This window comes from Mesocricetus auratus, unplaced genomic scaffold (assembly GCF_017639785.1).
Source record: "Mesocricetus auratus isolate SY011 unplaced genomic scaffold, BCM_Maur_2.0 Super-Scaffold_100007, whole genome shotgun sequence".
Taxonomy (NCBI): domain Eukaryota; kingdom Metazoa; phylum Chordata; class Mammalia; order Rodentia; family Cricetidae; genus Mesocricetus; species Mesocricetus auratus.
The window spans coordinates 76,578,149-76,605,648 of record NW_024429191.1 but is presented as its reverse complement, the minus strand read 5'-3'; the positions used below and the strand labels follow the sequence as shown (position 1 = coordinate 76,605,648).

The window sequence follows — 27,500 nt, the reverse complement described above, 5'->3', positions numbered from 1 at the left end:
GTTTATTCCACTGCGCGCGCGAACACACATACTCACAGACGTGCGCATGCACATACCCACAAGCCCTTGTATGGTCTAGAGTTAAGGAAGAACACTGACTCCGCTACCCTTGCAGGGGCCCAGTAGACAAGCTCCGGTTGTCATAGCAACAGAGAGGCAAGCGGCTGCTTACAGGTCTTCGGTTAGGTCACCCTAACCACCGAACCCAAACACCCTTCATAGCAGAGGGATCCCCATCTCACCAGGCTGAGAGATGGTGTTGTGAACTCCTCTGGGTGTTTGGATGAGAGGGACAAATCCTCGTCCATTGCTGGCCTTAACTGCTAACTCTGTTGCAATTGACTAAGGATCTCTTCACACACACAAAAGCTTGTCACCACTCCAGGCAACCCCATTGCTTCCATATGTCTCACTGCTCCTCAGGTCAACCCAATGACCAGGGCTGAAACTCAAGTAAAAGAGCAGTATCGGGGCTTAATCCCCACTAAGTGGCTGTGCGCTACCTCAGAGTGTTTGTCCTTTCTAATAGAGTCCTTGAAGGTTCATTAGGTAACAAATGGTTAAGCATATGATAGATAAGTCATACGCTGTTATTATTTTTGTTTTCCCTCTGTTCTGCCTTAAGTACCGGGCCCCACCCACTAGTCGAGTAAATGTCACACTGAGTACCTGCTATGAGCCAATCACTAGACTAGATACCAGGAGATGTTTCCAGAGGTGACTAAGACAAAGCTGCTGCCTTCTGGGACCCCACCACGCTGATGTGCAGACTGGCATGTAAACAGCTGGCTGAGAGCCAAGTCAGCCTGTGATGAGTGTTGTGGTCACATGTGTGCAGGGATGTCATAGGAGTGATTAATTCTCGCTGAAGAATGGGAGATTTTATCAATGGTTTGAACTAGTCCTTGAACGATGAGTAGAATTATGCCTGATGTAGTGGTGCTCAGGAGGTAGAGGCAGGTGGATCTCTGTGAGTTCGAGGCCAGCCTGGTCTACAGAGCAAGATCCAGGACAGCCAGGGCTACACGGAGAAACCTTGCCTCAGAAAACCAAAAAGAAAAAAGAAGGATGAGTAGAATCCCATCACCAATCGGCAAAGGCAGACACACGTGCCAGGCAGGGTCTGTGGGCACAAAGGTGAGCGTGTACTGGTAGCTACTCCTGAGACTGGAAGTGGGGTGGCTGGGACCATGGGGCAGAGGACCTCGACTGTTTACCAGCCCTTCCTAGCTCTCTGCCTCGTGGTTTTACCTATCTCGTCCCCTGTGGCTCAACAGTATGTGGACCTACTCCTCAGCCCCCACCTCAAGGCCTTTGAGCAGGTCATCGTCGTCTTATCTTCATTGTTCAACGCCCCCTTCATTTGCCTCAATGCCCCCTCTCCAGAGGGTGTTCTCTGCCCAGGACAGCTAGAGTAAGCCCCTGCTCTCATTACACCACTCTGTGTCAAGAGCAGCCGCGAGGGGAACACAGGGACATCTCACTTGGGGACATGTCAATAATCTTTAGGAAGAAAGAAACCCAGAGGCTATGTCTCATTTTCTACATGAAGTCCGTAGGAATGGGCCAGGGTTGGAAGGAAAAGAGAACACTCCAGGAAAAAAAATTTTGTTCAAAGCAAAAAGAATTGTTTTTTTTTTTTCCTTTCTTGAGACAGAGTTTCTCTGTGTAGCAGCCCTGGCTGTCCTGGAGCTCACTCGGTGTGGCCACCACACCGAGCCAATTTGCTAATTTTTTATTTACTGTATATAGGGGCCACACCACAGGACACACGTGGAGGTCAAAGGACAATTTGCAAGGACTGATTCTCTCCCCCATCATGTGGATGCTTGGAACCAAACTCAAGTTGGATGGCAAGTGCCTGGACACCAAGCCATCTCTCCAGATTCTCCCTTCCACAAGAAATACTTAGATGTAGCTAGAGCTAGAACTTAGAGAGAAAGAAAGTAGGTTTTAAATGGTAATTGAGGGCCAGGAGGAGTGACCTCCCATTTGGGATGCAGAGGCAGGCCTGTCTCTTGTCACTTGCAAGTCAGCACTGGGTACTTGTGAGTTCTAGGCCAGCCAAGGATATACAAGGAGACCCCATCTCAGACAAGAAGACATGAAAGGAGGAGGCAATATGTGGAGCAGAAGAGTTCCAGAGGAGGTAGAAGGGGATAAAAGAGGGGAACAGGGGTGACTCTGGTCAGTGTATTATACAGATGTATGAAACTGTCAAAAAACAAATACTTTAAAAGAGAAACTGTGGGGCTGGGGAGATAGCTCAGGAGTTAAGAGCACTGGCTGCTCTTCCAAAGGTCCTGAGTTCAATTCCCAGTAACCACATGGTGGCTCACAACCATCTATAATGAGAACTGGTGTACTCTTCTGGCCTAAAGGCAGACATACAGACAGAACACTGATATAAAGTTTTTGGGTTTTTTTTTTTCAGTTTTTCGAGACAGTGTTTCTCTGTGTAGCTTTGGAGGCTGTCCTGGAACTCGCTCTGTAGACAAGGCTGGCCTTGAACTCACAGAGATCCACCTGCCTCTGCCTCCCCAGTTCTGGGATTAAGGCATGAGCCACCAATGCTATATATAAAGTTTTGATATTTAATCCTCACAGTTTTCTCAAGTAGGTAATAGTGTTCCCATTTCACAGGTAAGGAAATAAGAGACACAAAGCTTAACCATCTACTCAAGTCACCTACCTAACAAAGTAGCAGACATGTCTTCAGATTTTGTGCTGTCAGTGCTCACACCAGTGACTCTGTACTCCTTTTTGTGAATGAGTGGTTTTTATGTGTATGAGTGTTTTGCCTGCACATGTGTGCAATACAAGTCCTAGTACCCTTGGAATCAGAAGAAGGCATTGGATCCCATAGAACTGAAGTTGCAGATGTCTGTGAGCCACTATGTGGGTGCTAGGAATCAAACCTGTGTCCTCCATAAGGGCAATAAGTATTCAAAACTGCTGAGCCATCTCTCCAGACCCATAATTGTAGTTTTATTATTTATTTATGCATTTATTAATTTGTTTATTTATTTGGAGGCAAGGTCTCACCATGTAGCGCTGGCTGTCCTGGAACTCACTATATAGACCAGGCTGGACTCAAAGTCATAGAGATCTGCCTGCCTCTGCCTCCCAAGTGCCACGATTAAAGGTGTGTGCCATCACCACCCAGCTTAAGAGACCCTATTTTTTAAGTAATAATAATGACAATAGAGTTGGGGAGAAGACTGAATGTGTAAAGTGCTTGTTGCCTAAGCAGGAGGACCCAAGTTTGGATCTGCAGCACCGATGTAAAAGCTGTGTGATGTGCACTGCTAACCCCAAAGCTGGGGTGACAAACACAAGTGGGTCCCAGGGTAGCCAGCTAGTCTACCTAAATCAGTGAGCTTCAGGCTCTGTAAGAGACCCCATCTCAAAAATAAGATTGAAGATGGGCGTGCTGACCTATACTTTGTTGCCGGCACTACAGAGGCAGAAGCAGGCAGATCTCTGTGAGTTCCAGGCCAGCCAGAGCTACACTGTGAGACCCTGTCTCAAGTTGGGGGGAAAAGCTCTAAGCCGCTCCCACTCCTAGGCACCTTGAGAAAGTGTTCCCTGTGGTGACACCTGGTGGTTGCAGATGCCACTGCCCAAATTCCTTGCTGTCCCCTGCTTGCACTCCCAACAGATTCTGGTTAGGCTGGTCTTTTGACCACTCCAGATTATTTCTTTTCTTTTCCTTTTTTTACAGTTGCTCCCTTTCTCTTTTTTAATCTTTTTTAAATTTAAATTAGAAACAAGCTTGCTTCGCATGTCAATCCCAGCTCCCTCACCCTCCCTGCCACTCCAGATTCTTTTCATCATCTTCCCATCCCAGGAGACCCGATGCTTCTGTTCAAAAAGGTGGATTTGAGACCCAGGATGTCAACTTGGCCTCTCCTTGCCTCTGTTTTAAAAAAGAAAAATTGTCTCTAGCCAGAGGTTTATGCCTATAATTCCAACACTTAGGGAGTGGAAGCAGTTGGATCTGGAGTTCAAGGTCATCCTCAGCGTCATGGAGAGTTCCAGGTACAAATAAAAGTCTCCCAAGCTCTCAAATTTTCATCTAGAAAGTAGAGCTGACACAGCCAGCTCTGTGAGTTTTCTGGAAAGACTAAAGGAGAGAATATGAACAAACCCTACAATGTGAGTACTCAGGAGGCTGAGGCAGGGAGATTCACAGAGTTCAGGCTAGAAAAACAAACAAACAAACAAACAAACCTGAGCACAGGAAGTGGCAAATGGCATGCCCTGGAATGTCACCTTGTAAGGAATGACTGATGGTTCTGAGGGTGGCTGAACCCAGGATGAGACCAGGAGACTAACTAGGTCACCTCTCTGCCTGCCCTGGCTGGGAGCACAACCAAGGCAATGTCCTCTGTAGCAGGCAGAAACTGCTCAGCACCCACACTTCTGTCCCTGCTCGATGTCCTGAACTGGCCCTATGGACGGGGCAGCCCTCCATACTGAATGAAGCCCAATTCCTGAGTGACTCCCGGGGGCTCTTCTCTAGCTGTTCCATTCCGCTTTCTGGCTGTCTATGGTGGTACATACATGCAATCCAACACTCTTAGGCTGAGGCAGGAGGATGGAGAGTTTGAGACCAGCCTTGCTACACGAAAAGACCCTATCTCAAAAAAAAAAAAAAAAAAAAAGCAAAACAGAACCACAACAAGCAACCAACAAGAAGAAAGCAACCAACCGTGGTCCTGCTTTGGGCTCATCTCTTCAAAGGAATTTTTCTCTTATTTTCCTATTCCCACATCAACAGTGATTCTCCTCGGTTTAATTCCTAGAGCACTTATCACCTTGCACTGTGCCTTGCTCTTCTGGTTCCTATTACAACCAACTTAATTTATTCATCCAACAAATATGTATTGAGTGTCTGCTGTGTGCCAGCTACTGTTGCAGTTACGGCCAGTGAGCAAGATCCACTCCCAGGGATTATCCACTCTGGTGTGGGAGGTAACCACTAAGCAAACGCACAAAGAGCATGTGTGACGTCGCAAGTGAGGAGTGCCTTGAGCAAAACGTAGACTGGGAGAGCGGAGTATAGGGTGGGTTTTGTCCAGGTGAATAAGTTTGGCTTAGGGAATGGAAGAGGCAAAATCTCTTTGCCAACAATGATTGCTACAAGGACAAGAAAATGGTCAGGATGGCCAGAGTAGAGTGAAGAACAGATAGCGGAGCAAGAGATGTGGTCAGGGAGGGAGAGAGGGGGTTATATATTCAGAGAGAGGGTCTCACTCTGCAGCCCTGGCTAGCCTGGAACTTTCTGTGTAGAGCAGGCTGGCTTTGAACGTGGCAGAAATCAATCTGTCTCTATGTCCTGAGTGCTGGGATAAAGGTGCATAAAGCATACACATTTTACATGAACAACCCGATGGTGTGCACACACTTGGTGGGGGTTCACAATACGGACATCCCGATACTCCAGAAGGCCCCAGCATGGCACACAAATCCTCAATGCCCCCCGCCAAGCACCACACTTTTTACTTCCCTCCAGGCTGGCCTCGAACTCACAGAGATCCACCTGCCTCTGCCTCCCGAGTGCTGGGATTAAAGGAATGCAAAACATTTCTTGTTTGTGGATTTGTATTCTCCTGTGTTGTGGAGTATATGTGTGTGTGTGTGCACATGTGTATTTTTGTTTTGGGATGAGTGATTGTTCCATAGTTCAGGCTCGCCTTAATTTAGGGTCTCCCTGCCTCAACTGCCGAGAGTGCTGGAATTCTGCAGGTATGGCATCATGGCCAGCTCTTTGCACATGCCCATGAGGGCAGACACTGGAAAGACTCAGGTGTCTTCAGTTGCTTTCCACCTTCTTCCCTTGAGACAGTATCTCACTGAACCTGAAGTTCACTGGTTCAGATAGGCTGGCTGGGCAACAAGCTCCTGAGAACTGCCTGTGTCTGCTCCCCAACCCTGGCACTATAGGCATGTGGGTCCATGTGCAGCTTTCATTTGGATGTTGGGGATTCAAACTCACATGCTTGCATGGCAAGTGGTAGTACCTACTGAGTCGTCTCCTCAGCCCCACACACAGCTTGCTTGCTTTTCTAACTTTTTATATTTGTTGTTTTGAGATAAGATTCACTCTTTGACCTACACTAGAATAGTTCTCATTATGGGGCTCAGGCTGGCCTCACCCCTGTACAAATTCTCCTGTCTCCGTTCAAGTGCCCTGATAACAGGCATGAATCACCAAACCTGGCTGTCCTTTTCCTTAAGATTTCTAGCTGTGCGTGCTCGCCCTCAGATCCATTGGAATGAGCCACTCAATGTGGATGCTGGGAACTGAACTGGAGTCCTCTGCAGGAGCAGTATGTGTGGGTTGTCTTTTTGTTTGTTGTTTTGTTTTTGATTTTCTTTTTTTTTCCGGTATTTACAAGACAGGGTTTCTCTGTATTGTTTTGGAGGCTGTCGGTCCAGCCTGGCCTCGAACTCACAGAGATCCGCCTGACTCTGCCTCCCGAGTGCTGGGATTAAAGGCATACACCACCACCGCCCGGTGTGTTTTTGATATTTTTGAGACAAGGTTTCTCTGTGTAGCTTTGTAGACCAGGCTGGCCTTGAACTCAGAGGTCTGCCTGCCTCTGCCTCCTATGTGCTGGGATTAAGCCATGTACCACCATTGCCTAGCTGTGCGTTCTTTTTTATTTTTTATTTTCTTATTTTTTAGAACAAAGTCATCCACAAGGTGTGGCTGACTTTGTTCTTTTTTTAAGATTTACTTATTTATTACGAATACAACACCCTGCCTCCATGTACACATCAGAAGAGGACACCAGTTCTCATTACAGATGGTTGTGAGCCACCATGTGGTTGCTGGGAATTGAACTCATGACCTCCGGAAGAGCAGTCAGTGCTCTTAACCTCTGAGCCATCTCTCCAGCCCCCTTTTTTATTTTTTTAAATAATTTCTTTTAACTTTATTTTATGTGCACTGATGTGAGATCCCCTGGAGTTATAGACAGTTGTGAGCTGCCATGTGAGTGCTGGGAATTGAACTCAGGACCTCTGGAAGAGGAGCCAGTGCTCTTAGCCACTGAGCCACCTGGCCAGCCCCGCATTCTTTTTTAAAACAGGTTATTATCTTTATGGACATGGATGTTCTGTCTGCATGCACACCTGTGCATCATGCCTGTCTATGTACACACTTGGCACATGCAGAGGCATCGAATCCCCTAGAACTGAGTTACAGACAGCTGTGAGCTGCCACATGGCTTCTGAGAATCGAACCAGGGTCCTCTCCAGTGTTCTTAACTGCTGAGCCATCTCTCTAGCCCCGCCCTCTTTTTCCCGTTCTTTTCTTCTTCTACCCCACTCCCACCACTGAGGAACTGAACAAGTGTTCTGCCATCAAGCTATACCCCCAACCCCTCTGGAACATAATGTGTATCTGAAGCTAGCCCCAATTTGCATCAGTCTTCCTGACTTAGCCTCCCAAGTGCTGTTTAATTCATCGCCATGAAATTATTGTGATCACCTAAGTGTGGTCCATGGCTGTAATGTCAGAACTTGGGAGGCGGAGGTTATATGATTGAAGGTAAGGCTAGACAAAGCGACATTGAGTGTCTCAAGGTGGAAAAAAAAAAGAAAAACAACCATAAAACAAAACAGAAAAATTCCTTCCACTATTACTATCATATATGTCTTGTACTAATTTCTCGTGGGTGTACGCTCATGAGTGGAAATGCTAGGCCATGCACTATGTATTAGTTATGTAACCTATTTTTAGCAGATATTGTCAATTTTCCAAAGTGGTAGTACCAGTTTACATTCCCACCATCAGCGTATGAAAGTTCCAGTTTTACCCAGGCGTAGTGGTACACGCTTGTCATCCCAGCACTTGGGAGGCTGAAGGAAGAGGACTGATGAGAACTAGACTAGCCTGAGCTACATAAGGAGACCTAGTCAGGAAAACAAAAGTTCCCCATCCTCACTGGGACTGGTGCTGCTGGTCTTTTTCATCTTAGATATATGCAATGAAACTAAGGTTTTAGAAAGAATGTGTGGCCAGGCAGTGGTGGCACACACCTTTAATCCCGGCACTCAGGAGGCAGAGGCAGTCGGATCTCTGTGAGTTCAAGGCCAGCCTGATCTACAAAGAGAGTGCCAGGACAGCCTCCAAAGCTACAAAGAAACCCTAGCTCCAAAAACCAAAATACTAAGGTTTTAGAAAGAATGTGTGGCTCAGTGTAGAGTCTTGACTGGCAGCAAGTAGGGATGGGCTAGAAAAGATGCTAATAGACTAACAGGATAAGGTTAGTCTTGTCATCCAAGAAAGCCCTGAAGGTGGCATGCACTAGGGTACTCATGGGGTGATCAAGGAAACGAACAATCCAGACATGCTGGAACTGTCCCTGATGGAACTGGCTAAAAAAATGAGCGAGACTAGGAATGGCAGTGCACCCATTTAATCTTAGCATTGGGAGGCAGAGGCAGGTGGACCCTGTCTCAAAAACAAGCAAGTGAAAAGACGAGTGAGGGTAAGTGAAGAGAGACAGGTGGGGTGAGTTCCAGATGTTTATTTCAGGCAGAATAGCTGGACTCTATCCTGCCACCATCTCCCAAGCGTGGGGATTACAGGCATGCACTACCACACCCAGCTAAATACGAGACTTTATCAGTATGTTTGCTTATGTGTGTGTGCGTGCGGGTGTGCATATTTGCACAAGCCACAGTAGGTACATAGAGGCCAGGGGACAATTTGTGATGCTCTTTCTTTCCTTCTGCTTTTACATGGGTCCCAGGTGTCAAACGCAGGTCATCGTCAGGCTTACAGGGCAAGCACTCTGCTCCATCAGCCATCTCCCAGGCCCCTAAATTCTAGGTTTTTGCCTTGAAAAACTGGGTGGAAACACAATCAAAAGAGAAGAAAAGCTGGGCAAAGGAGAGGAATGCTTTCTGATATCAAGATTCAGGGAGAATTACACAAGCTAAGACCTCCCACGAGGCTATTTAAGTGTACAGTGTCTCCTGGAGTTCAGGCTACCACGAGAGTTAACACAGACCAGTCAGTGTGCCTCTATCCTGGCAAGACTGGTGACTGCCAGCTGCATGAACAGCTTGGGCTGCCTGCAGCAGACAGGCCAGGGTTAGGGTAGCAGGCCTGCCCAATCTAGCCCTGAAACTTGGACTTCGTGCTGGACCTGCTCGGCCTCCACCTCAGACCTTGCAGGGTTGGAAGTGTGATCACATATCAGCGTGCCCCGGAACAGATGAGAACACAAACATCTCCTGAGTTCCAGACACAGATCTTGTGAGGCTGGCACCTTCTCCTCCCACTCACATTTTCCAGGTCACTCTAGACAGCTAAGCTGAGGGGCCTTGTCCCCTGTTCCCTCTCCCAAGCTCAGTCCTTGCCCCAGTTTCAGAGAAACAGAGGAGAACAATGGATGTTGGTTCATAGACTTTAGTGTATTTCCTCTATCCAGCAGTTTCTTCAATGACAAGCGGGCCTGTACAATACACACAGTTCACTCCATTAAAGCTACAGGGTTGGGGAGTGGGGGCCCCTGAGAAGCAGTGGGGCAAGCATCACAGCCAGAGGCAAGCAACAGCCAAGGGGAGGGGGAGGCAGCGTTCTTAGAGGCTAAGGAACAAGACAAGGCTGATGAGGGGTTACTGAAGAGGGGCAGGAAGCCTGAGCTGCAGGAAGAGCAGCCAGCAGATGTGTGGAAGAAGCAGAGTGTGGGGAGGTGTGGCCACCATCACCATTATGGGGGGGTGGCATGGTCACCATCACCACTAGCAGCTCGGGGGAGTGGTATGGTATGTCTGTGGATATTTTGTCAGGAACTGCTGTATAAAAGGGGCTGTACAACATAACCTACAATATTTACATATGATACAAGGATCTTTCCCTCTTTGGGTTTTAAAAAATAAATGTACAATTCCAGAGCTTTGGGTAAAAATATATACACCCCCTGGAGCAAGAGCTGCAGCTGATTTCACTTCTGCCACAGCCACCGCTACCTCTTCAGAAGGGCCAGGAAGGAGGGTGAGGCTGTGCCAGGAAACCTCATCCAGTAGCTGCCAAGAACCCCTGCAACCCCTCAGCGCTGGAGCCCGAGAAGGGGGAAGAAGGGTGACAGAGAGGTAATAAAGGCCTTGCGGGAGCCCAGCTTTTATAGCTGCTGCCTTTTCTCCCCACTTAGGGAGGCGCTAGCTGCCCCAGGTACTGAGATCCACCTTTGACTCTCTAGAAAGACAGAGGGGGTATGAAGACACGTGGACAGATTGTGCAGTTGATGGCAGACACAGAGACAGAGGAAGGATGAGACACCCCCAAAAGCAGAGGTAGGGGGACAGGTGCCCCTAACACCACTGCATTCCACCCACTGTAAGGCAGAGGCAGGGTCCTGTAGGCAGCTTAAGCCTGTGTTTCCCTGAGCATCTTTTAGCCTCTCACTGGCACATACCCAGAGATCTTAGGGAAGCTTGAGTAGGGGATTTGCAGGGGCTGATGGGTAACTCTCCTGCCTTCTGATATGCCCTGCCTTCAGGAACAGGTTGGCCCACAGTTTTCACATGTAGGACAACAGGTGGAGTTGGGCAGGAAGTAGTGGAGACATAGTCAACAAGTGTAGCACCAAACAGAAGGGAATCCTCAAAAACAAACAAAAAAACCACTGTGATACTTTCCCTACATTATCAGATGCACTTTTGTTCTCTAAAAGGGGACATGTAAATCACACAGACAGACAGAGACAGGCAGGCAGGCAGGCACACACACACACACACACACACACACACACACACACACACACACTGTCTAGGGGGTGTGTGTATATCCAGGGATCTCAGCCCTGATCAGGAGGAAGTCAAACAGGTGGCAGGGCAGGCGGCTTCCAGTGCCTCCACACCACAGCTGCAATCAGGGAGGGGGCGCTTCCTTCCTTCTTGGGAAGCAGAGTCTAAAAACTCCATCTCTGGAACAGACCTCACTGGGAGAACATGGGGCTGCGCCTACTCTTGCTCAGAGAGGTCAGAAACCAGGAGTATGAAGGAGTAAGGTAAGAGGACCTCAGCAGGATGGACAGGCTTATGCATTCTGGTTAGTCAACCCAACTCCTCCTTGCAGGATAGGAAGCTGCTCCAGGGAAAAGATGTCCAGATGGGGTTGTGAAAAGTGCTCGAGTGCCAGGCGCCAAGGACCGAGGTGGGCACTGGGCCCCTTCACTCTCACTGACTATTAGCCTCCAACTTGTAGGAGAGCTCGAACAGGAGATTCTGGTTGTCAATGACCTGGAACTGGCGCACGTAGGCCTTGGTCTGCAGGTGATGCGGAGAGGCCTCCATGTCCAGGCCTGGGGTGTGGAGAGGGAGAGGTAGTCAGCTCTTAGCTTCCCTTCTCCCCCTACACGCATGCTGGACAGCGCAGGGCAGGGCAAAGGGTGTGAATGGGGACAGGTACTGGCAGGAAGCCCAAGGAAGGAACAGAGAAGTGACCAGTGTGACGAAACATAACTTGAGCATAGCGTTCTCCCAACCCTTCCTCTGCTACAGTGGGAAGCTCACTGAGTCTTGGGTACTTACAGAGGGGCCGGCTGCGGTATTTTCGGATTGTCCTCACTTTCTCAGCCACGGAATGCTGGGAAATGACAAGGAATTAGCCCTGACAAGGGCAGACAGCAGCTTCCCACTTCAATCTCAACGGAGTTAGCTCTACCATCTCCAGTGCTGGGCCTCTGAAGGGCCAAAGGATGGGTAAAAGCAAGATGGCAAGAGAGGGAGGCACAATTGCCCCCAAACTGCCTGGCAGCTCTGCCTCCTGTAGGTGGGTTGCCACAGTGACGCCACCAGGGAGACAGTCTGGAGTCTGTTAGGCAAGCTGGGCACCAGAGAGAAAGGCTGCTATTTTGGGGAAGTGACAGGGGCTGGCAGTACCACTCACCAACTTCTCAATGTTCACCAAACCATCCACAAGGGTCTTACTCCCCTCATGCAGGAAGGTCAGGTCTAGGGAACAGAGAGACAGCCAAGTGTGAGAACAGAATAGGCAGAGGGAACCCATCCCACCTTCCAAGACGCATGCAGTGTGGGGGGCGGGGCACTTCTCTGCAAGTAGACACAGCTGAATTGAGAGGGGACTCAAGTGCAGGCCTGGGGTGGGGAGGAAGGAGTGTAAACAGGAGACGCACAGCACGGCAGGACTGACCTTTGAGGATCAGGGGTACGAAGGGAATCACAGGAGGCTTCATTTTGGAGATGATCTCTCTGTAGCTCTTATGGTTCCGGCAGGGGTCCTAGCATTCCACAGAAGGAGCAGAAACAGATGGGCCCAGTGCACCCCCAAAGACGTCTCCTATTCTCTACTGGCTGAGGAAAGCCAACCCCACTCACCGTCAAGTTCTCAAATTTGCGGAACAGGTTCTTGAATTTCCCTGGCAGCTTCTGCAGAGAGTTCGAAGGAAGACAGAAGAAATGTCAGTGAGAGTGTGACTACTCTTCCTTACAGGGCTCCAGGCTTACACGTCTTGCAGGGGGAGGGGAAGCTAGCAGGCAAGGACAGAGAATCAGTCCTAAGGGTAAGTCAGGGAGTGTGGAACTGCCCGAGGAATGGACTATTCTGGACCAAGCGAGACCTCTGCCTACACAGGTGCCAGGCACAGGGAGCGCTGGCTGAGACTCAGCTGATAATCAGAGCAAGGGCACTTCAGCCGGGATTCTAGGTTTTTAACTCATTTGCAAAGACATGAGCAAAGCTGTATGTCCTGAGCAGCAGAGGCCAGAAGAGGGCACCTGCTTCCCATTGGCACAAAGACTGCCCACGGAGCAGCAGCTGCGGGACCAGGAGGATGCGCACAGACCCTGAGGCGGGGTGACTGCTCTGGCACTGTGGGTAGAGAAGGGAGAGGTCCTCTCACCTCCCAAGTGAGCCGCAGGCGGCTGACGGCAGCATTGTCCAGCCCCATGACCACAGCGTAGAAGGACAGTAGGTCCTGATTCTGCTTGCAGCTGTGTGGGAGGGAGGGGGGTCAGAGGGCATCGGGTAACTGCCACCTTCCCAGCCTCCACCAGCGGCACTCACATGGCGGCGATCTTGATGAACTTCTTGAGCAGCTGTACCCGCTTGCCAGGAGCCTCACAGAGCAGCACCTCAGTGGCCACCCAGTGGGTGACCTCGCTGCAGCGCTGCAGCAGCAACTCCAAGTTGGCCGTCTCGCGGCGACCACGCTCCCCATGGAACACGTAGTCCACAAACTCCAGCTGCAACCACCGTGGCAAAGGAAAGGCCAGGGCAGCCGAAATGTGGGTGGGAAGATGGCACAGAGCACGTGGAGAAGGAAGGACAGAGTGAGTGGGTATGAAAATAGAAAAATCGGGACAGGACAGCATACACCAGAGACAACTAACGTTAACACTGCTCTCCATCTAGTGAGCATGGAAGTACCATGTGCTTGCTAAAACCTGTTATTCCCCACCCCACCCCAGACACTTATCACTTACTGCCTTTTATCTTTATTTCTCTCTCTTTTTTTTTTTTTTTTTTTTTTTTGGTTTTTCGAGACAGGGTTTCTCTGTGGCTTTGGAGGCTGTCCTGGAACTCGCTCTGTAGACCAGGCTGGTCTCAAACTCACAGAGATCCGCCTGCCTCTGCCTCCCGAGTGCTGGGATTAAAGGCGTGAGCTACCAACGCCCGGCTATTTCTTTCTTTTTAAGATGAGAGATGGCTCAGTGGTTAAGGTCACATATTGATCTTGCAGAGGACCCGAGTTCAATTCCCACCACCCACATTAGGCAACTCACAACTGCCTGTTACTCCAGGGAATCTGATACCTCTATGACCTTATACACAGAAATACACAAGTGCTCATGCATAAATAATAATAATAAAGATCTTTTTGAAAATATTTTATTTGGGGGGCTGTAAATATTGCTCAGTGGTTAAAAATGTATACTGACCTTCCAGTATATCTAACTTTGGTTCCCAGCACCCAAAAAACGTGGCTCGCAACTGTCTGTAACTCTAGCTCCAGGGGAATCTGATGTCTCTGGCCTCTGTGGGCTCCTGTACTCACATATGTGCATGTACACACGTGCACACACAATAAAAATAAAATAAATCTTAAAACAAATTTGCCAGGCATGATAGTGCACACCTTTAATTCTAGCACTCCAGAGGCAGAGGTAGGCAGACCACTGTGAATTTGAGGCCAGCCTGATCTACATAGTGAGTTCCAGACCAGTCAGGGCTACATATTGAGACTGTTTCAAAAACAACAAAAAATTGCCGGGCGTTGGTGGCTCACGCCTTTAATCCCAGCACTCGGGAGGCAGAGGCAGGTGGATCTCTGTGAGTTGGAGGCCAGCCTGGTCTACAGAGCAAGTTCCAGGACAGCCTCCAAAGCCACAGAGAAACCCTGTCTCGAAAAACCAAAAAAAAAAACCAAAAGCCAAAAAACAACAACAAAAAATTAAGACTTTAATATTTATTTGTGTGTGTGTGTGTGTGTGTGTGTGCACATTCGTGCAAAGGCCAGAAGAGGGCATCAGAGCCCCTGAAGCGGGAGTTAGAGGTGGTTGTAAGCCACTGGCTATGGAGCTGGGAATCAACTCTGGCCCTCTGCAAGAACAGCAAGCACTCGTAACCTCTCAAGCCCTCATATTTTTTGTTTGTTTGTTTTAATCTATTTACTTTCATTTCATATGCATTGCTGTTTTGCTTGCAGGTAAGTCTGTGTGAGAGTGTCAAATCTTGGAGTTACAAACAGTTGTTAGCTGCCATGTGGGTGCTGGAGTTTGGAGCTGGGTCCTCTATAAGAGCAGTCAGTGCCCTTAACCACTGAGCCATCCCTCCAGCCCCCCTTGTTTTTTGTTTTGATACAGGGTTTTCTGTATCTCAGGCTGGCCTCCAACTCATCATGGAGACCAGGGTAATCTGGATCCTTCTGGCTCCACGTCCCAAGTGGTGAGACTACAGGCATCCTCCATCACACCTGATTTATTCAGTTGTGGGGGTCAAGCCCAGCGTTGTGCATGCTAGGCAGGTACCCTACCAACTGAGTTACAACCTCAGCTCGGCAGTAAACATTTTTATGAATCCTGATATGAATCCCAGTTCAGCATCTATGTAGACAGCACCTGAAACACTCTACTATGGAGGCTCTCTACCATTTCCCCAGATGAGGGGACAAAGGCCTACCACGGTCATGCCTGCACATTGCCCATGTGTGTGCTGCAAGTGAGCCTTCTAACTAGGACCGTCTGCTGCAACAGCAGACTCCCAGCACACCCCCCGCCACACCCCTTCCCGGCGCAAGCCTCAGTCCCACCTCATGCACACATCGGAACAGCTCCCAGTGGAAGGCAGTAAGATGGTTGGCAACATCTTCAGGCTCTACCCGGTGGATTTCTGTGTCTCCAGGGGAGACCTGGATCTCCTCAGGAAGGGGTACCTGGTGGCAGGAGGGGTCAGAAAAACTTGGCTCCCTGTGGTAGGGTGAGAGACTTGCTCTCAGCCCCCCTTAGCTCTTGTTACCAGCCAAGACAGGTGAAGGAATTCTTACTAAGGTCTCATAGCTGTCCCGGGTACAGGCAAATAGGTGGCTGTTGATGCCCAGCGTGGTGAAAACACAGTCCTCTGTTGGCTGGAGGAGGACCTTCTCTGCAGAGGAACAGGCTGTTCAGCTTGGACACCCACACCCTTCACATACCTGAGCCACCATCACCCTTCCCATCCAGAAACCGTAACACTATGCTGACACATCCTACACTAGTGCTTATACCACATTTATCTGAAATTTGTAAAATGCTTTCTTTTGCATTTATACACTCTACCCCATATGTAGCTCATCTCTCATTCCTTCATCTTTATGACATTGGACAGGCTGGAATACTTTTTCTTTTTAATATTTTAAAAATTGTATTTATTTATATTTTAGTATGAGTGCTCTGCCAGAAGAGGGCATCAGATCCTATTATACATGGTTGTGAGTCACCATGTGGTTGCTGGGAACTGAACTCAGCTAGTGCTCTTAACCACTGAGCCACCTCTCCAGCTTGGAATACTTTTCTTTATGGAAAATAAGGCTCAGATGAGCACGCTGGAGCATGCCTGAAGTCCTGGCACTTGAGAGGCAGAAGCAGGAAAGACTGTAAATTCCAAACCAGCCTGGGGCTTTACACACACACACACACACACACACACACACACACACACACACACACACACACACACCACACCACACGAGCTATGCTACATCACAGGCTCTCTGCCTCCCCACAGGATTACAGCCTACCCTATGTCCTCAGCCTGAAAAAAAACAAAACAAAACAAAACTCAGCATATACAAAGCCATCGAGAGGTGTATGTGAAGGATCAGAATACAGTCTCCAGGTGGGTATTAGATTGCACCCAGGACGGAATTCAATGATTCTGAACCAGTGTGTCCCAAATTTAAATGTGCATGGGGATCCCCTGGGTATGGGGGATGGCCTGGTCTAAATTCAGATTTTAATCCTGTAGGTTTGGGGTACGGTCTCCTAGGTGATGCACTCCTCAAGGTTGGACCCAGGATGATGAGTATCAAGGATCTAGAATTTAGTGTTTATCCCTGCCTCATGTGCGAGCTGACCCTCACCTCCAGAGGAGGCAACAGCTACCAGGATGAGAGCATCCTCACGCTCTGCAGGCTCTTCTGAGTACTGCAGCTTCTCTGTCACAGAGCCCAGAATGTCCTGCACCGATGCTGAGAGGCGGCTGCGAATGGTCACGTAAGAGTGGTCAGGCATGTAGACTCGGCAGAAGACTGCAAAAAGACAGGAAAGGACCAGGTGGTGGTGCACGCCTTTAATCCCAGCACTCGGGAGGCAGAGGCAGGCGGGTCTCTGTGAATTCCAGACCAGCCTGGTCTACAAGAGCTAGTTTCAGGACAGCCTCCAAAGCCACAGAGAAACCCTGTCTCGAAAAACCAAACCAAACCCAAACAAGACAAGACAGGGAAGGTACTGTGAAAGGGACCAAGAGACTCCATTGAAGATGCAGAAGGCCCAAGGACTCCCACCCACCTCCCTGAGCCCAGAAACTGTGCTCTCCCTGATGACCATACTCACTCTCATCTGAGCCCCGGAATGCCACTCGGGTCTGCAGACAGGAATCTATCCGGCGGAAGTGGCGGAAGAGTGGCTTAACCTGCTTGCTGGGTGGCTGGCTCTCCTCTGGAATCCTGGCATGAATACAGCCGGGCATCAGCAAGCCTGCCAGGCATATGGAGCACCAGGCAGGACCATTAAGCAGGGACAGGGCAATGACCAGCATAGGGCAATTGTCCAAGTGACGCAAATCAAATGCCATCTCTCTCAAGGGCTCTTCTCTGGTCTACCCACCCTCAAAGAAAGGTCATTCTCTTGTCTCAAATGCCACAAAACAATGGAACAATATTGCTTATGTTCACATCATCTTTTCTACCAGATTGACAGCTTTTGAGGAATAGGATTAGTTTTCACTGAGTGTTTTTCACCCTTTAGGTTGTAGCACATGTCTTGGCACATGGTGGGTAGTAGGACATCAGATGTCTGACCTTTACTGACAAGGACAGACATGCACACAGCTACTTATAACACCAGCCAGGAAGTGTTGGTGAGATGACAAAGGTACAGGAGAGTGATGTGGCGTGGGGGAGGAAGGAAACCCTTTCTGAAGGGGGAAATCTGAGATGTTTCCACAGAAGAGACGGCATTTGACCCAGGGCCTTGAAGGATCTCGGGAAGAAAAAGTAGGAATGCACAAGGGTTGCAGAGTAATGGGTGAAGAGGGATGCTCAAGAGGAGACGGGAAATATCAGCAGATGGCAGGAAGAGAGGGGTGCTGATGCTGTGCTAGGGTATTTAACTAGGGAACGTGGATGCTTAGGCAACAGGAGGGTGGGGGTATTGCTTATAAAAGTCTCAAAAGTATCTTTGGTGTCAGAGAGAGAAGGGAGAAAGATGCAAGGTCAGAAGCTGAGGTCCTGAACAGGTTGTGGCAACAGTCTAGGTGAGATAATGAACCTTGTAGCAGCAAAAATGGAGAGGAGAAAACCAAGATGTACTCCTGTCCTGAAGCTAGTGAGGTCAATTTGGGGAAATTTTGCCAACTGTTTGTTTGTTTAGGTAATAGTGGAGATTAGCCCCAGGACCTTACATATTAGACAAGCACCCCATGACTGAGCTATACCCCAAGTCCTTATTATTTTTTTTTATTTTGAGACAGGATCTCACTAAGTTGTCCAAGCTGGCCTTGAGTTGATATTCTTCTATTTCAGCCTCCTGAATACCTAGGATTACAGGGATGTGCCAACTTCCATAACTGATGCATGTTTCTAAAGATTTATCTGCATTTTTTTGTTTTTGCTTTTGTTTTTTTTTATTGTTTTTTTTTGTTTTTGTTTTTGTTTTTTTGGTTTTTCGAGACAGGGTTTCTCTGTGGCTTTGGAGGCTGTCCTGGAACTCACTCTGTAGACCAGGCTGGCCTCGAACTCACAGAGATCCTCCTGCCTCTGCTTCCTAAGTGCTGGGATTAAAGGCGTGCGGCACCAGTGCCTGACAAGATTTATCTGTATTTTTAGTGTGTATGGGTGTTTTGCCTGTATGTACCTTGTGTACCAAATGCAAGCACTACATCTGGAGTGCAGGAAAGGCACTAAACCTTCTGGAACTGGAGTTACAGAGGGCTGTTAGCAGCCATGTGGGCACTAGAAATCCAACCTGGGGTCTTTGGAAGATCAAATGCTCTTAACCATTAGGCTACACCTGCAGATTTTTTTTCAAGATAGGGTTTCTTTGCATAGCTTTGGCTTTCTGGAACTAGCTTTGTAGACCAGGCTGGCCTTGAACTCACAGAGATCCGCCTGCCTCTGCCTCCAGAGGTGTGTGTACAAGGGTACATAGAACAGGTGAGATATTTAAGGAAAGTAAAAGTAAAAGCTCTCTCTCTTGGAAGCCTGCCACGCTTCTGATCTTCCAAGCTTGTGTGTAAGTGCTTTCTCCTGCTAATAAAAATATTTGTTTCCACATTGCATTGATTCTCTCAACATGTATGTGTGTGTGTTCATTCATTCACAAAGATGCCACTATACTTGAGGTCAAATAAATTATTATCAAGAAGACAGTTTCAAGCTAAGCAGTGTGGCACAAACCCATGATCCCGCCACCTCTGAGGCACACTCAGAAGGTGGCTGCATGTTTCAAACACTCTATCTCAAAGATAAATAAATAAGAAGAAAAAGGAAAGAAAAGGTAGTTCTCTAGGCTCTTCTTGCTGTTTTGTGTTGCCTGTGCCCCAGCTGTGTTTAGGGGTATGTGACAAAGTGGTGGTGGAAATACTATGTAGTTGCCGCAGCAGATCTCTTCCCAGCTCCACCGTCAGTGACGCCTTGTCGATAGCTTGCAATCAACCACGGGTAAGAGAACTTACACTGTGAGAATCAGAGACATCAACCAGGGCTGTTTCTCATAGAGCACGGGTTGTGAAACATCTGCCAGGGCACTACCAGATTAATAGACAAATGGATGGGAAAATGGGCCAAAAACTAAAAAGAGACAGGAGCTGGGCCTGGCGGCACAGGCCTGCTTGGGAATCTGAGAGGAGGACTATCAGTAGAGGCCATCTTGCGCCACACAGTAAAGTAGAGGTTAGCTTGAGCGATATAGTAAGACATGCTGCTTAGCACCTCCCTGCCAAAGAGAGAGAGAGAGAGAGAGACAGAGAGAGAGACAGAGAGAGACAGAGAGACAGAGAGAGAGAGAGACAGAGAGACAGAGAGACAGAGAGAGAGAGAAAGAGACTGGGTTAGAGAGAGTGTTGCATGGTTCTGTGTTACTCTCCAGTAAGGGAAGGAGCTGAAAGAAGCCATGTTGAAGGGGCTGGAGAGATGACTGCGTGGTTTAGAGCACTGGCAGCTCTGCCAGAGGACCCCGTCTCTGTTCCCAGCACCCACATGGTGCCTCAGCTGTCTGTGACTCAGATTCCTGGGGACCCAATGCCCTCTTCTGACCTCAGCACACCCAATCATGCAGGTGATATGCAGATGTACATGCAGGCAAAAACAGAAAAACAAATAAATAAATATCTCAAAAAGCAAGCAAACAAGTAAGCAACTAATATGTTGGCACCACAAGACCAGAGGCAGCCCCTGAACAGAGGAACTCAGGGGACCCCTCCCCCCTCACTTTAGCTCCACCGTCTCCACCAGCTGGTGCAGCCTCAGAGTGTCCTCTCGGAGGTCTTGGTAAAGGGACTCATCCTTCATAATTAGTAGATACAGTTCCTAGGGAGAGGGTAACAGATGAGATAAAGGCAGATGCCCCATCCCAGGGACCACTCACTGCAAGGGCAAGAGGCAGGGCCTTTCGGGCCTCAAGCACTCAGGAATCACACAGATCAAAGCCCACTGGCATCTTTTGCTTCCAGATACCCAACTTGAGGAGTGTCAATCCTTCAAAGCGCCCCCTTCCAGAGCAGACAGCCAGCTCATGCATCTTTTCCTTCCCAGGCCCACCTTGATAATGTGGCCGGCCCCTTCTTCCTCTTGCAGTAGTCCTTGGTAGGTGTCCAAGAAATGGAGGAGCAGAGCTAGACAGGCTTGCTTCCGGCCCAGCCCCTCTGGACCCTCCACATTCCTTGACTGAACAAAGCTGACCCCTAAGTTAAGTAAAAGTTCTGGATAGCCAAGGAAGCTGGGAAAGGCAAATTGCCCCCAAATATTCTGGGCTTGGGTAGCAGAGAAAAGAAGGTTTTCAGGGACATGGAACCAAGACTTTTCTCATACCAGCCATGGTTTTGCTTAGAGTACAAAGAGTGAGAGCTTCAGTTGACCACATTCAGCTCTCGCCTGGTAAGAATATTGCCAGGACCCATATAATCTCTGACCAGACCACAAACCTGACTTTACCTTATGGTGAGAGCCTAGTGACATTCTACTCAAGGGCTTGACAAGTACAATTAAGCTTTTAATATAATTCAAAAAAGCCAGGCATGGTAGTACATTCATATAATCCCAGCATAAAGGAGGCAGAGGCAGGAGGACGACCATGGGAAAATGGCAGCCTGATCTACATTAGTAGTTCCAAACTGAGCCAAGTGGTGGTGGCACACGCCTTTAATCCCAGCACTTGGGAGGCAGAGGCAGGCGGATCTCTGTGAGTTTGAGGCCAGGCTGGTCTACAGAGTGAGTTCTGGGGCACCCAGGGATACATAGAGAAACCCTGTCTCAAAAAAACAAGACAGGGGTTGGAGAGATGGCTCAGAGGTTAAGAGCACTGGCTGCTCTTCCAGAGGTCCTGAGTTCAATTCCCAGCAACTACATCCTGGCTCACAAACATCTGTAATGAGATCTGGTGCCTTCTTCTGCTGTGCAGGCATACACGGAGGCAGAATGTTGTATTCATAATAAATAAATAAATAAAATCTTTGTTTTTAATCTAAACTACCCAGGACTACACAGTGAAACCTGTCTCTAAAACAAAACAAACAAAACTAAGTAAAGTGAATGCTGTATGCTGCCAAGAGCCCCTATGTTTAGAGCAAGATCTTTTTTGTTTTGTTTTGTTTTGTTTTTCTTTTTTTCGTTTCTTTTTTTTGGTTTTTCGAGACAGGGTTTCTCTGTGGCTTTGGAGGCTGTCCTGGAACTCGCTTGGTAGTCCAGGCTGGTCTCGAACTCACAGAGATCCGCCTGCCTCTGCCTCCTGAGTGCTGGGAATAAAGGCGTGTGCCACCAACGCCCAGCTTTGTTTTGTTTTTCGAGACAGGGTTTCTCTGTGTAGCTCTGCCTGTCCTGAAACTCGCTCTGTAGACCAGGCTGGCCTCGACCTCACAGAGATCCGCCTGCCTCTGCCTCTGGGATACGGATATTAAAGGTGTGTCACCATCGCCCCGCTTGCATAGGTCTCTCCAGCGCACTCTCGCACCTGCAGCAAGGCTGATCCTCACAGCAGCCCAGAGCAGAGCAACTGCCTGACTCCATTTTACTGACCGAAGCAAACTGAACGTGATGTGAAGTGATTTACCCAAGGTCATGCAGCTGGTGAGACAAAAAGCTGGCCGTGTCTTTTAAGGGAGAGTTCGGGTTGGGAAGTAGCTTGTGGGTAGGAATGACTCCCTCTTGGTCTGCCTTTTTATAAGCCCCGTAAAAGGATATTACTGGTGCAACTCTTGTAGAAACTTTTCTGTTGGCAGGAAGAGGGAATGGGTGAGGACAATGTCATCAAGCAGAATATCTGTGGAGATCAACGGGTGTCACAGATGTCAGGAGGGAGCTTCTAGGACCCGTCTAGAAAGTCTGCACCCTCCTTTCTTGCCTCTTTACTAAGGCTGGAGGCCCGGCCACCTGCCCTGTCATGCTCTGCACACGCGCACACACATGTGTGAAGGTTCTGGGCAGCAGCTGCGGGGGTGGGGCTGGCAGCTGCCAAGGCAGCTGGAGGGAAGGAGGGGTGCCTTTGGAAGCCATGCACACTTCTCTTCAGTGTGTGGGAAGTTGGTCAGATAATACACCATGCCTGAGATCTGCTAGGGAAAAAAGGAGTCCACGGAAGGGACCCTAAACAGAGAAGTGACAGAGGTAACAGTCAGAATAATGTAGGTGTCTGGGGATGTGTGTTCACCCTCCCCTCATCAGTCCTGACACCATAGCTTCGACAGGGCAGGTGGGGACCAGCCCCAGTAAAATTAGGAGAGGAGGCAGACTGCCACCTCTTGTTCTCAGGCTTTAAATAGAACCCCTGTGTCCTCTGGGTGGTGCCCAGAGGTGGAAGGGTTAATGATGAAGAAGGGAGGGGCTCCTCTCACCACCCTTTCCCTGTACACCCCTGTCTGGGCCTGGCTCAGCCAGTCAGCCAGGTACAAGGTCGCCCTGACTTGCAGCCAACCTTGGGGTGGGGCAGGGCTGCTTGGCACACACAGACAGGCAGGGCACAGGGTGGGAGCCAGGTGTCCTCACCAGGACAGGTTAGGGCCAGGCCCCCAGGCACAGCTCCGGGACAAAACCAAGGCCTCTGACAACAGTTGGTGATCATGCCCTGCTGCCAGTGCCAGCCATGAAGGTAGAGGTGGAAGACACAACACAAGGTTGTGGACTTCGACCTAAACGTTTCTCAGATGAGAAAACTGAGAGCCAGAGCTGGGAGGCTCTTGCCTCAAGCCAGATGAAGAACTTAGATCACGAGTCTTTGTTCTTTCCTCAGTATTAGAGGTGAGCAGTGTCAGGGTAGAATCTAGTGGCCACGAGGGGCTGCCCAGCCGTCTGAGGGGCCCTGGCTAGGTGTGGAGTGCCCTCGGTAAGTACGCAGCCTGGGAGTAAGCACGCAGCCTGGGAGGAGACCAAATGGCTTGAGAACGTGGCTTCTATTGGAAATATTGGAGTGGCAGGTTAAGCTAGTAGGTTTCTCAAACCAGTTTCTCTGGGATTCAGCCTGCCAAGCCAGATGATATGGGTGACCATTTGGGAGTCTTAACCCAGGGGACACTGAACAATCTGTGGCGCCATGCCCCCACAGAAGAGGGAAGTCAGCCTCTTTTTCCCTCTCTTCCCAGCCACCCTGCTGTGCTCTGAGAGTGACAAGTGCCCCAGGCCCTCACGCCGCCCAGCTCCGGGGATGGGGACCAGGCACAAGGAGGCCTGACATCCTTCCGAGCATCTTTACCTCCCTTGAATGTGAGTGCTGAAACCAGAGTAAAGGAAAAGGAATATGGGCAGAGTGGGGGAGATGCTGATACGGGGGCTACAGTTTGGCATCGGTTTCTTCCAAAGCAGGCTCAGGTCCAATGCACAGCCTCCCTGGGGAATGTGTCATAGAGACACAGGGTATGTGGTGTAGGCGGGAAGTTATGGTTAAGGGAGCTGTGTGTGTCTGATATTTTTCTAATTAAATCCAAAAGGTGTCAGTTCCCCAGGGGCAACTGCAGCCCGAGCCAAGAGATGGCCCCGACCTTCAGGAAAAGAAAATGGAGCAGAGGGGAGTGACACCTACTTATAAAGCCAGAGCTGAAGAGTGACATGTAACAGCCTCATCTTTAGGCTCTCAACAACTTTGGGCTCCCCAACCTAAGGCCCTCCAGGTTCAGTGGAGTGCCTACTTAGACCTAAAGACCCTGCTGTCTTCTATTTCAGTTCTAGGTGGTAACGTGGGGACTTCAGTCCCTCATAAGCCCTTTAGTAGGTGGGAAGGCTGAAATGGCATCATCATTTAGAGAATAAGCCTCCCAGGGTGTGGTTATTATTTTTTAAAGAAGCCTTATGCTGAGGCATGACATAGGCAGGGTGGGAGCCGCTGAGGCCCAGCTCCTTTTGGATACTGGTGCCTTTCCTTAGACACCTTCAAATTCACCCCCCAAGGAGGCCACTTTCCCTAAGGGCAGTCGGGCCCTGCCTATCCACACTGCCCCACCAAGCGAGCCAGCCTGTGCTCTGGGGGCTTCTTCACAGCCAGGGACTCTTGTCAGCGTTTTCAGGCCTCAGCTACGGTCTGGAGGGTGGTATAACCTCGGCTGGAAAGCTTCCATCTTAGAGTGTCAGCCCCTATTTTGGGGGCATGGGAGGAGAAGGGGTAGGCAGTATCAAGGGCCACAGGAGACTGGCTTAAACGTCCAAGGCAGAGGGAAGGTGGCTGAGGGAGAGGATGGTTGGCTTCTTCCCGGAGGATGAGGCTGTCAGGAGAAAGGTGGGTGGGCACTGCCATGTCCCTTCTCCTGTACTACTGCGGGGGTTCCCTCTCAGCTCTTACACCGGTGCTAAGGACAAGAAAAGAAACCAGGGCACCCTCTTGCTCCGGGAGGGATGAGCAGGCTTACCTGAGGCGCCGCTGTCCCTGGTAGTCCCTCCAGCCAGGCGCTCCAGAACCCGCTTCAGAAGATGCTCTGGCCGCTCGGGGGCGCCCAGGGGGGCCCAGGGAGGTGAAGCCAGGGGCTCGCCGGGGGATAGCTCATCTGAGGAGTACGAAGAAGGAGAGCGCAGGGGTACTCCGCACCCCAGCGGCCCTGGCCCTGGCACCTCTTCTAGCTGCAGCCAACAGGGCCCCCCGTTGCCCGGCTCCTCTGAGACCCCTAATGGCTCTCCCCCTTCTTCCTCACCGGGCGGCTCCAGCCCGGGCTCGACTGAGGGCTCTCGGAGGAAAGCTGGGAACAGCAGGCGAGACACGCTCTGACGCCGCTGCAGCGGTCGCGGTCCCCCGGCCGAACCGCCGCCTCCGCCAGGGCCCCCACTCCCTCCAGGCCCTCCGCAGCAACCCGGACCCCCGCCGGGACCTCCTGCCACCGCTCGACCCGCCAGCTGCGACGTCTGCTTCTTCAAGAATTTCTCCAGTGGCTTCATGCCCCCCCCCCGCCCCTCTCCTAGGGGCCGCCGGGGGACCCAGGTGTCCCAGGCGCGGGCGGGGGGGGGCGGGGACACGATGCTCAGAGCCGGAGGGGCAGAGCCGAGGGCCGTGCCAGGCGCCGGACTGCGAGCCAGAGGTGGCCGAGGCTCGCTGGCCAGAGTCCAGTGACCAGTGGCCGGGGGAGGTACCAGAGGAGAGAGAAGCTCACTCTCAGCGGCCCCGCATGCTGGCTGTGGCCGAAGGGCGGGCAGGCTGAGAGGCCGGTGTCCCCGGCTCAGCGCTCCGGGGCCGGGCTGAGGCGGCAGAGGCAGCGGGCGGAGCGCAAGGCTGAGGACGCGGCGGCGGCTGCGCTCCTGGCCCCGGGGAAGGTGGCAGAATTGAGACCGCGCCCCCTCATCCAGTCCCCGCCCCTACTCTGCCTAGTCCCGCCCCAACCCGGCCGCGCGAGGCTTGAACTTGGGCGCTGGTGCTGACCGCGAGGAAAATTCGGACTTGGTTTCTGACAATTGCAGAAACTAAGGGCAAAGGCGAGGGAGGGGTTTACCAATGGAGAGTACTCCTGGTTCTCGATTACCGGGTCTCTTACGATCGTTTCAAATAACCAGGGCAGATTTTTGACTTACATCTTGACGCGCCTACCTGTACACAGGTGAGGCTTAAAAGGCTGCTGAATTCATTGCATCTGTACCACAATTATGTGATCTTTATCCCCCACCCGTGAAAGGGGCTGGGACAGCGTCTGGGGTGAACTGGCATTGGCACTAGGGGCGGTACCCATATCCTTCTCTGATAGGGTATAGTAGGTGGTGCAGGGCCGCCCTGTAAGGCAGGTACCGGCAGGTAGGAAAGAGCCAGGCAAAGACCAGCAGGTCGTGGCAGGTCTAATTGGGGTGAAAAGAGATAGTAGGCAGCAAGAGACCAAGAACACAGGGGCATCTTAGCCCAGGTGGTAGCAAAAAGAAGCAAGACTGAAGAGATGGGTGGTAGGTTCCCAAACGGCTGTCATCAAGCACATTTCTCCCTGGGAGAGATGTTGCCTTCACTCCTGACGGCCATGCAAGTGCATTCTGTCACCAAGGGCACCCTGCACTTGGAGGATGAGGCTATAGAGACAGTGTGAATACATCCAGGCTAGGTATACATAGAGAGGGAGTGGCACCAGGTCCCTAGTGGGTTGGGGATCCTTGGACAATGCCCCAACCCTGTTTACTGAGCACTAGCCAGCCATGGATGAACAGGAATGCTAATAGCTGGGAGTGGTGGCACTGGCAGGGTGTGTACTACACTTGGGTTGCTGTCTGGGCATACCCAGTTCCATGTGTGCTAGAGCATGTGTTCACAGATATAAAGCTCTGCACACCCATCTGTGGATCTGGAGAGGGAACAAAAAAAAAATAGAAAAAAGCTCTGATTTTGGCTAAGAAGCTAGGTCTCATTGACTTTCTGGGCTCCCGTCATCGGACACTCAGTATCTCTTATGGTTGAAACTGGCTAGGAAGGCTTCTTAAAGCTCCCCAGGTAACCTTTTAGGAACCAAATAAGAGGAGGGGAGGGCTTCTCTTCTGCACATGCCACAGTTACCAGATTAAGCAGTTGCCTTGGTAACCTCCTCTTTGGGCAGGATTTTGGGATTGTCGGTTAGGAAGGGTGAAAAATTGGGAAGCGTAAAGACTGCAGGGGCTGGAAATAAAAGGGACTGAGAGAGACTTCTAGAAACTACTTGCTTTCCAGACCCTTCTGTTCAAGACCTTGAATCAGAAGGAGGCATTACATTGTGGTCCTTCCAGCTGGTGTCCACCCTGGCTATACCCTGGAACCAGAGGGGCTTCTCAGAACTGCTGATGCCTGGATCACAACATAGATCAATGATGAGGTAGATCCTGAGGCAGGCCCAATGTGTTAGCTTAGTTAGAAAGCTCCCCAGGTGATTAAAATAGCCAGTATTGAAAAACCACTGCTCTAGGTCAACCTTAGGAGGCACCTGATGGTCTGGCAATTGCAAATCCTTGCTATTTTGAGTTACCTACAGGGTAGGTCCATGAACTGACCCCTGCCCCCAGGGTGGTGATTTATAGGGCTTCTGCATTACCATGAGAGAAACAAAGAGAAAAGCAGGATGGTATACAATTTCTTAACTGAGGAAATGGGGGCCAACAAGCTTAGCTGGGCCTGCCCAACCCATGAGC

General features: G+C 50.2%; 1 protein-coding gene and 1 long non-coding RNA gene across 2 annotated transcripts; one reads left to right on the top strand and one right to left on the bottom strand.

Moving 5' to 3' along the window:
- Positions 1-9,416: 9,416 nt before the first annotated feature.
- Rapgefl1 (Rap guanine nucleotide exchange factor like 1) lies at positions 9,417-25,670 on the bottom strand. Its single transcript, XM_005075956.4, has 15 exons — positions 24,791-25,670; positions 22,140-22,218; positions 20,502-20,637; positions 20,173-20,270; positions 17,077-17,189; positions 16,605-16,772; positions 15,531-15,628; positions 15,297-15,419; positions 13,052-13,230; positions 12,888-12,978; positions 12,364-12,414; positions 12,179-12,266; positions 11,915-11,979; positions 11,557-11,611; positions 9,417-11,327 (listed from the first exon to the last, which is right to left on the bottom strand). Exons 1-15 carry the CDS (start codon positions 25,308-25,310, stop codon positions 11,203-11,205), a joined length of 1,989 nt encoding a protein of 662 aa, XP_005076013.1. The 5' UTR covers positions 25,311-25,670; the 3' UTR covers positions 9,417-11,202.
- LOC121141488 lies at positions 22,858-23,995 on the top strand. Its single transcript, XR_005878426.1, has 3 exons — positions 22,858-23,277; positions 23,534-23,654; positions 23,879-23,995. It is a non-coding gene; the product is annotated as an uncharacterized LOC121141488 (long non-coding RNA).
- Positions 25,671-27,500: the final 1,830 nt, after the last annotated feature.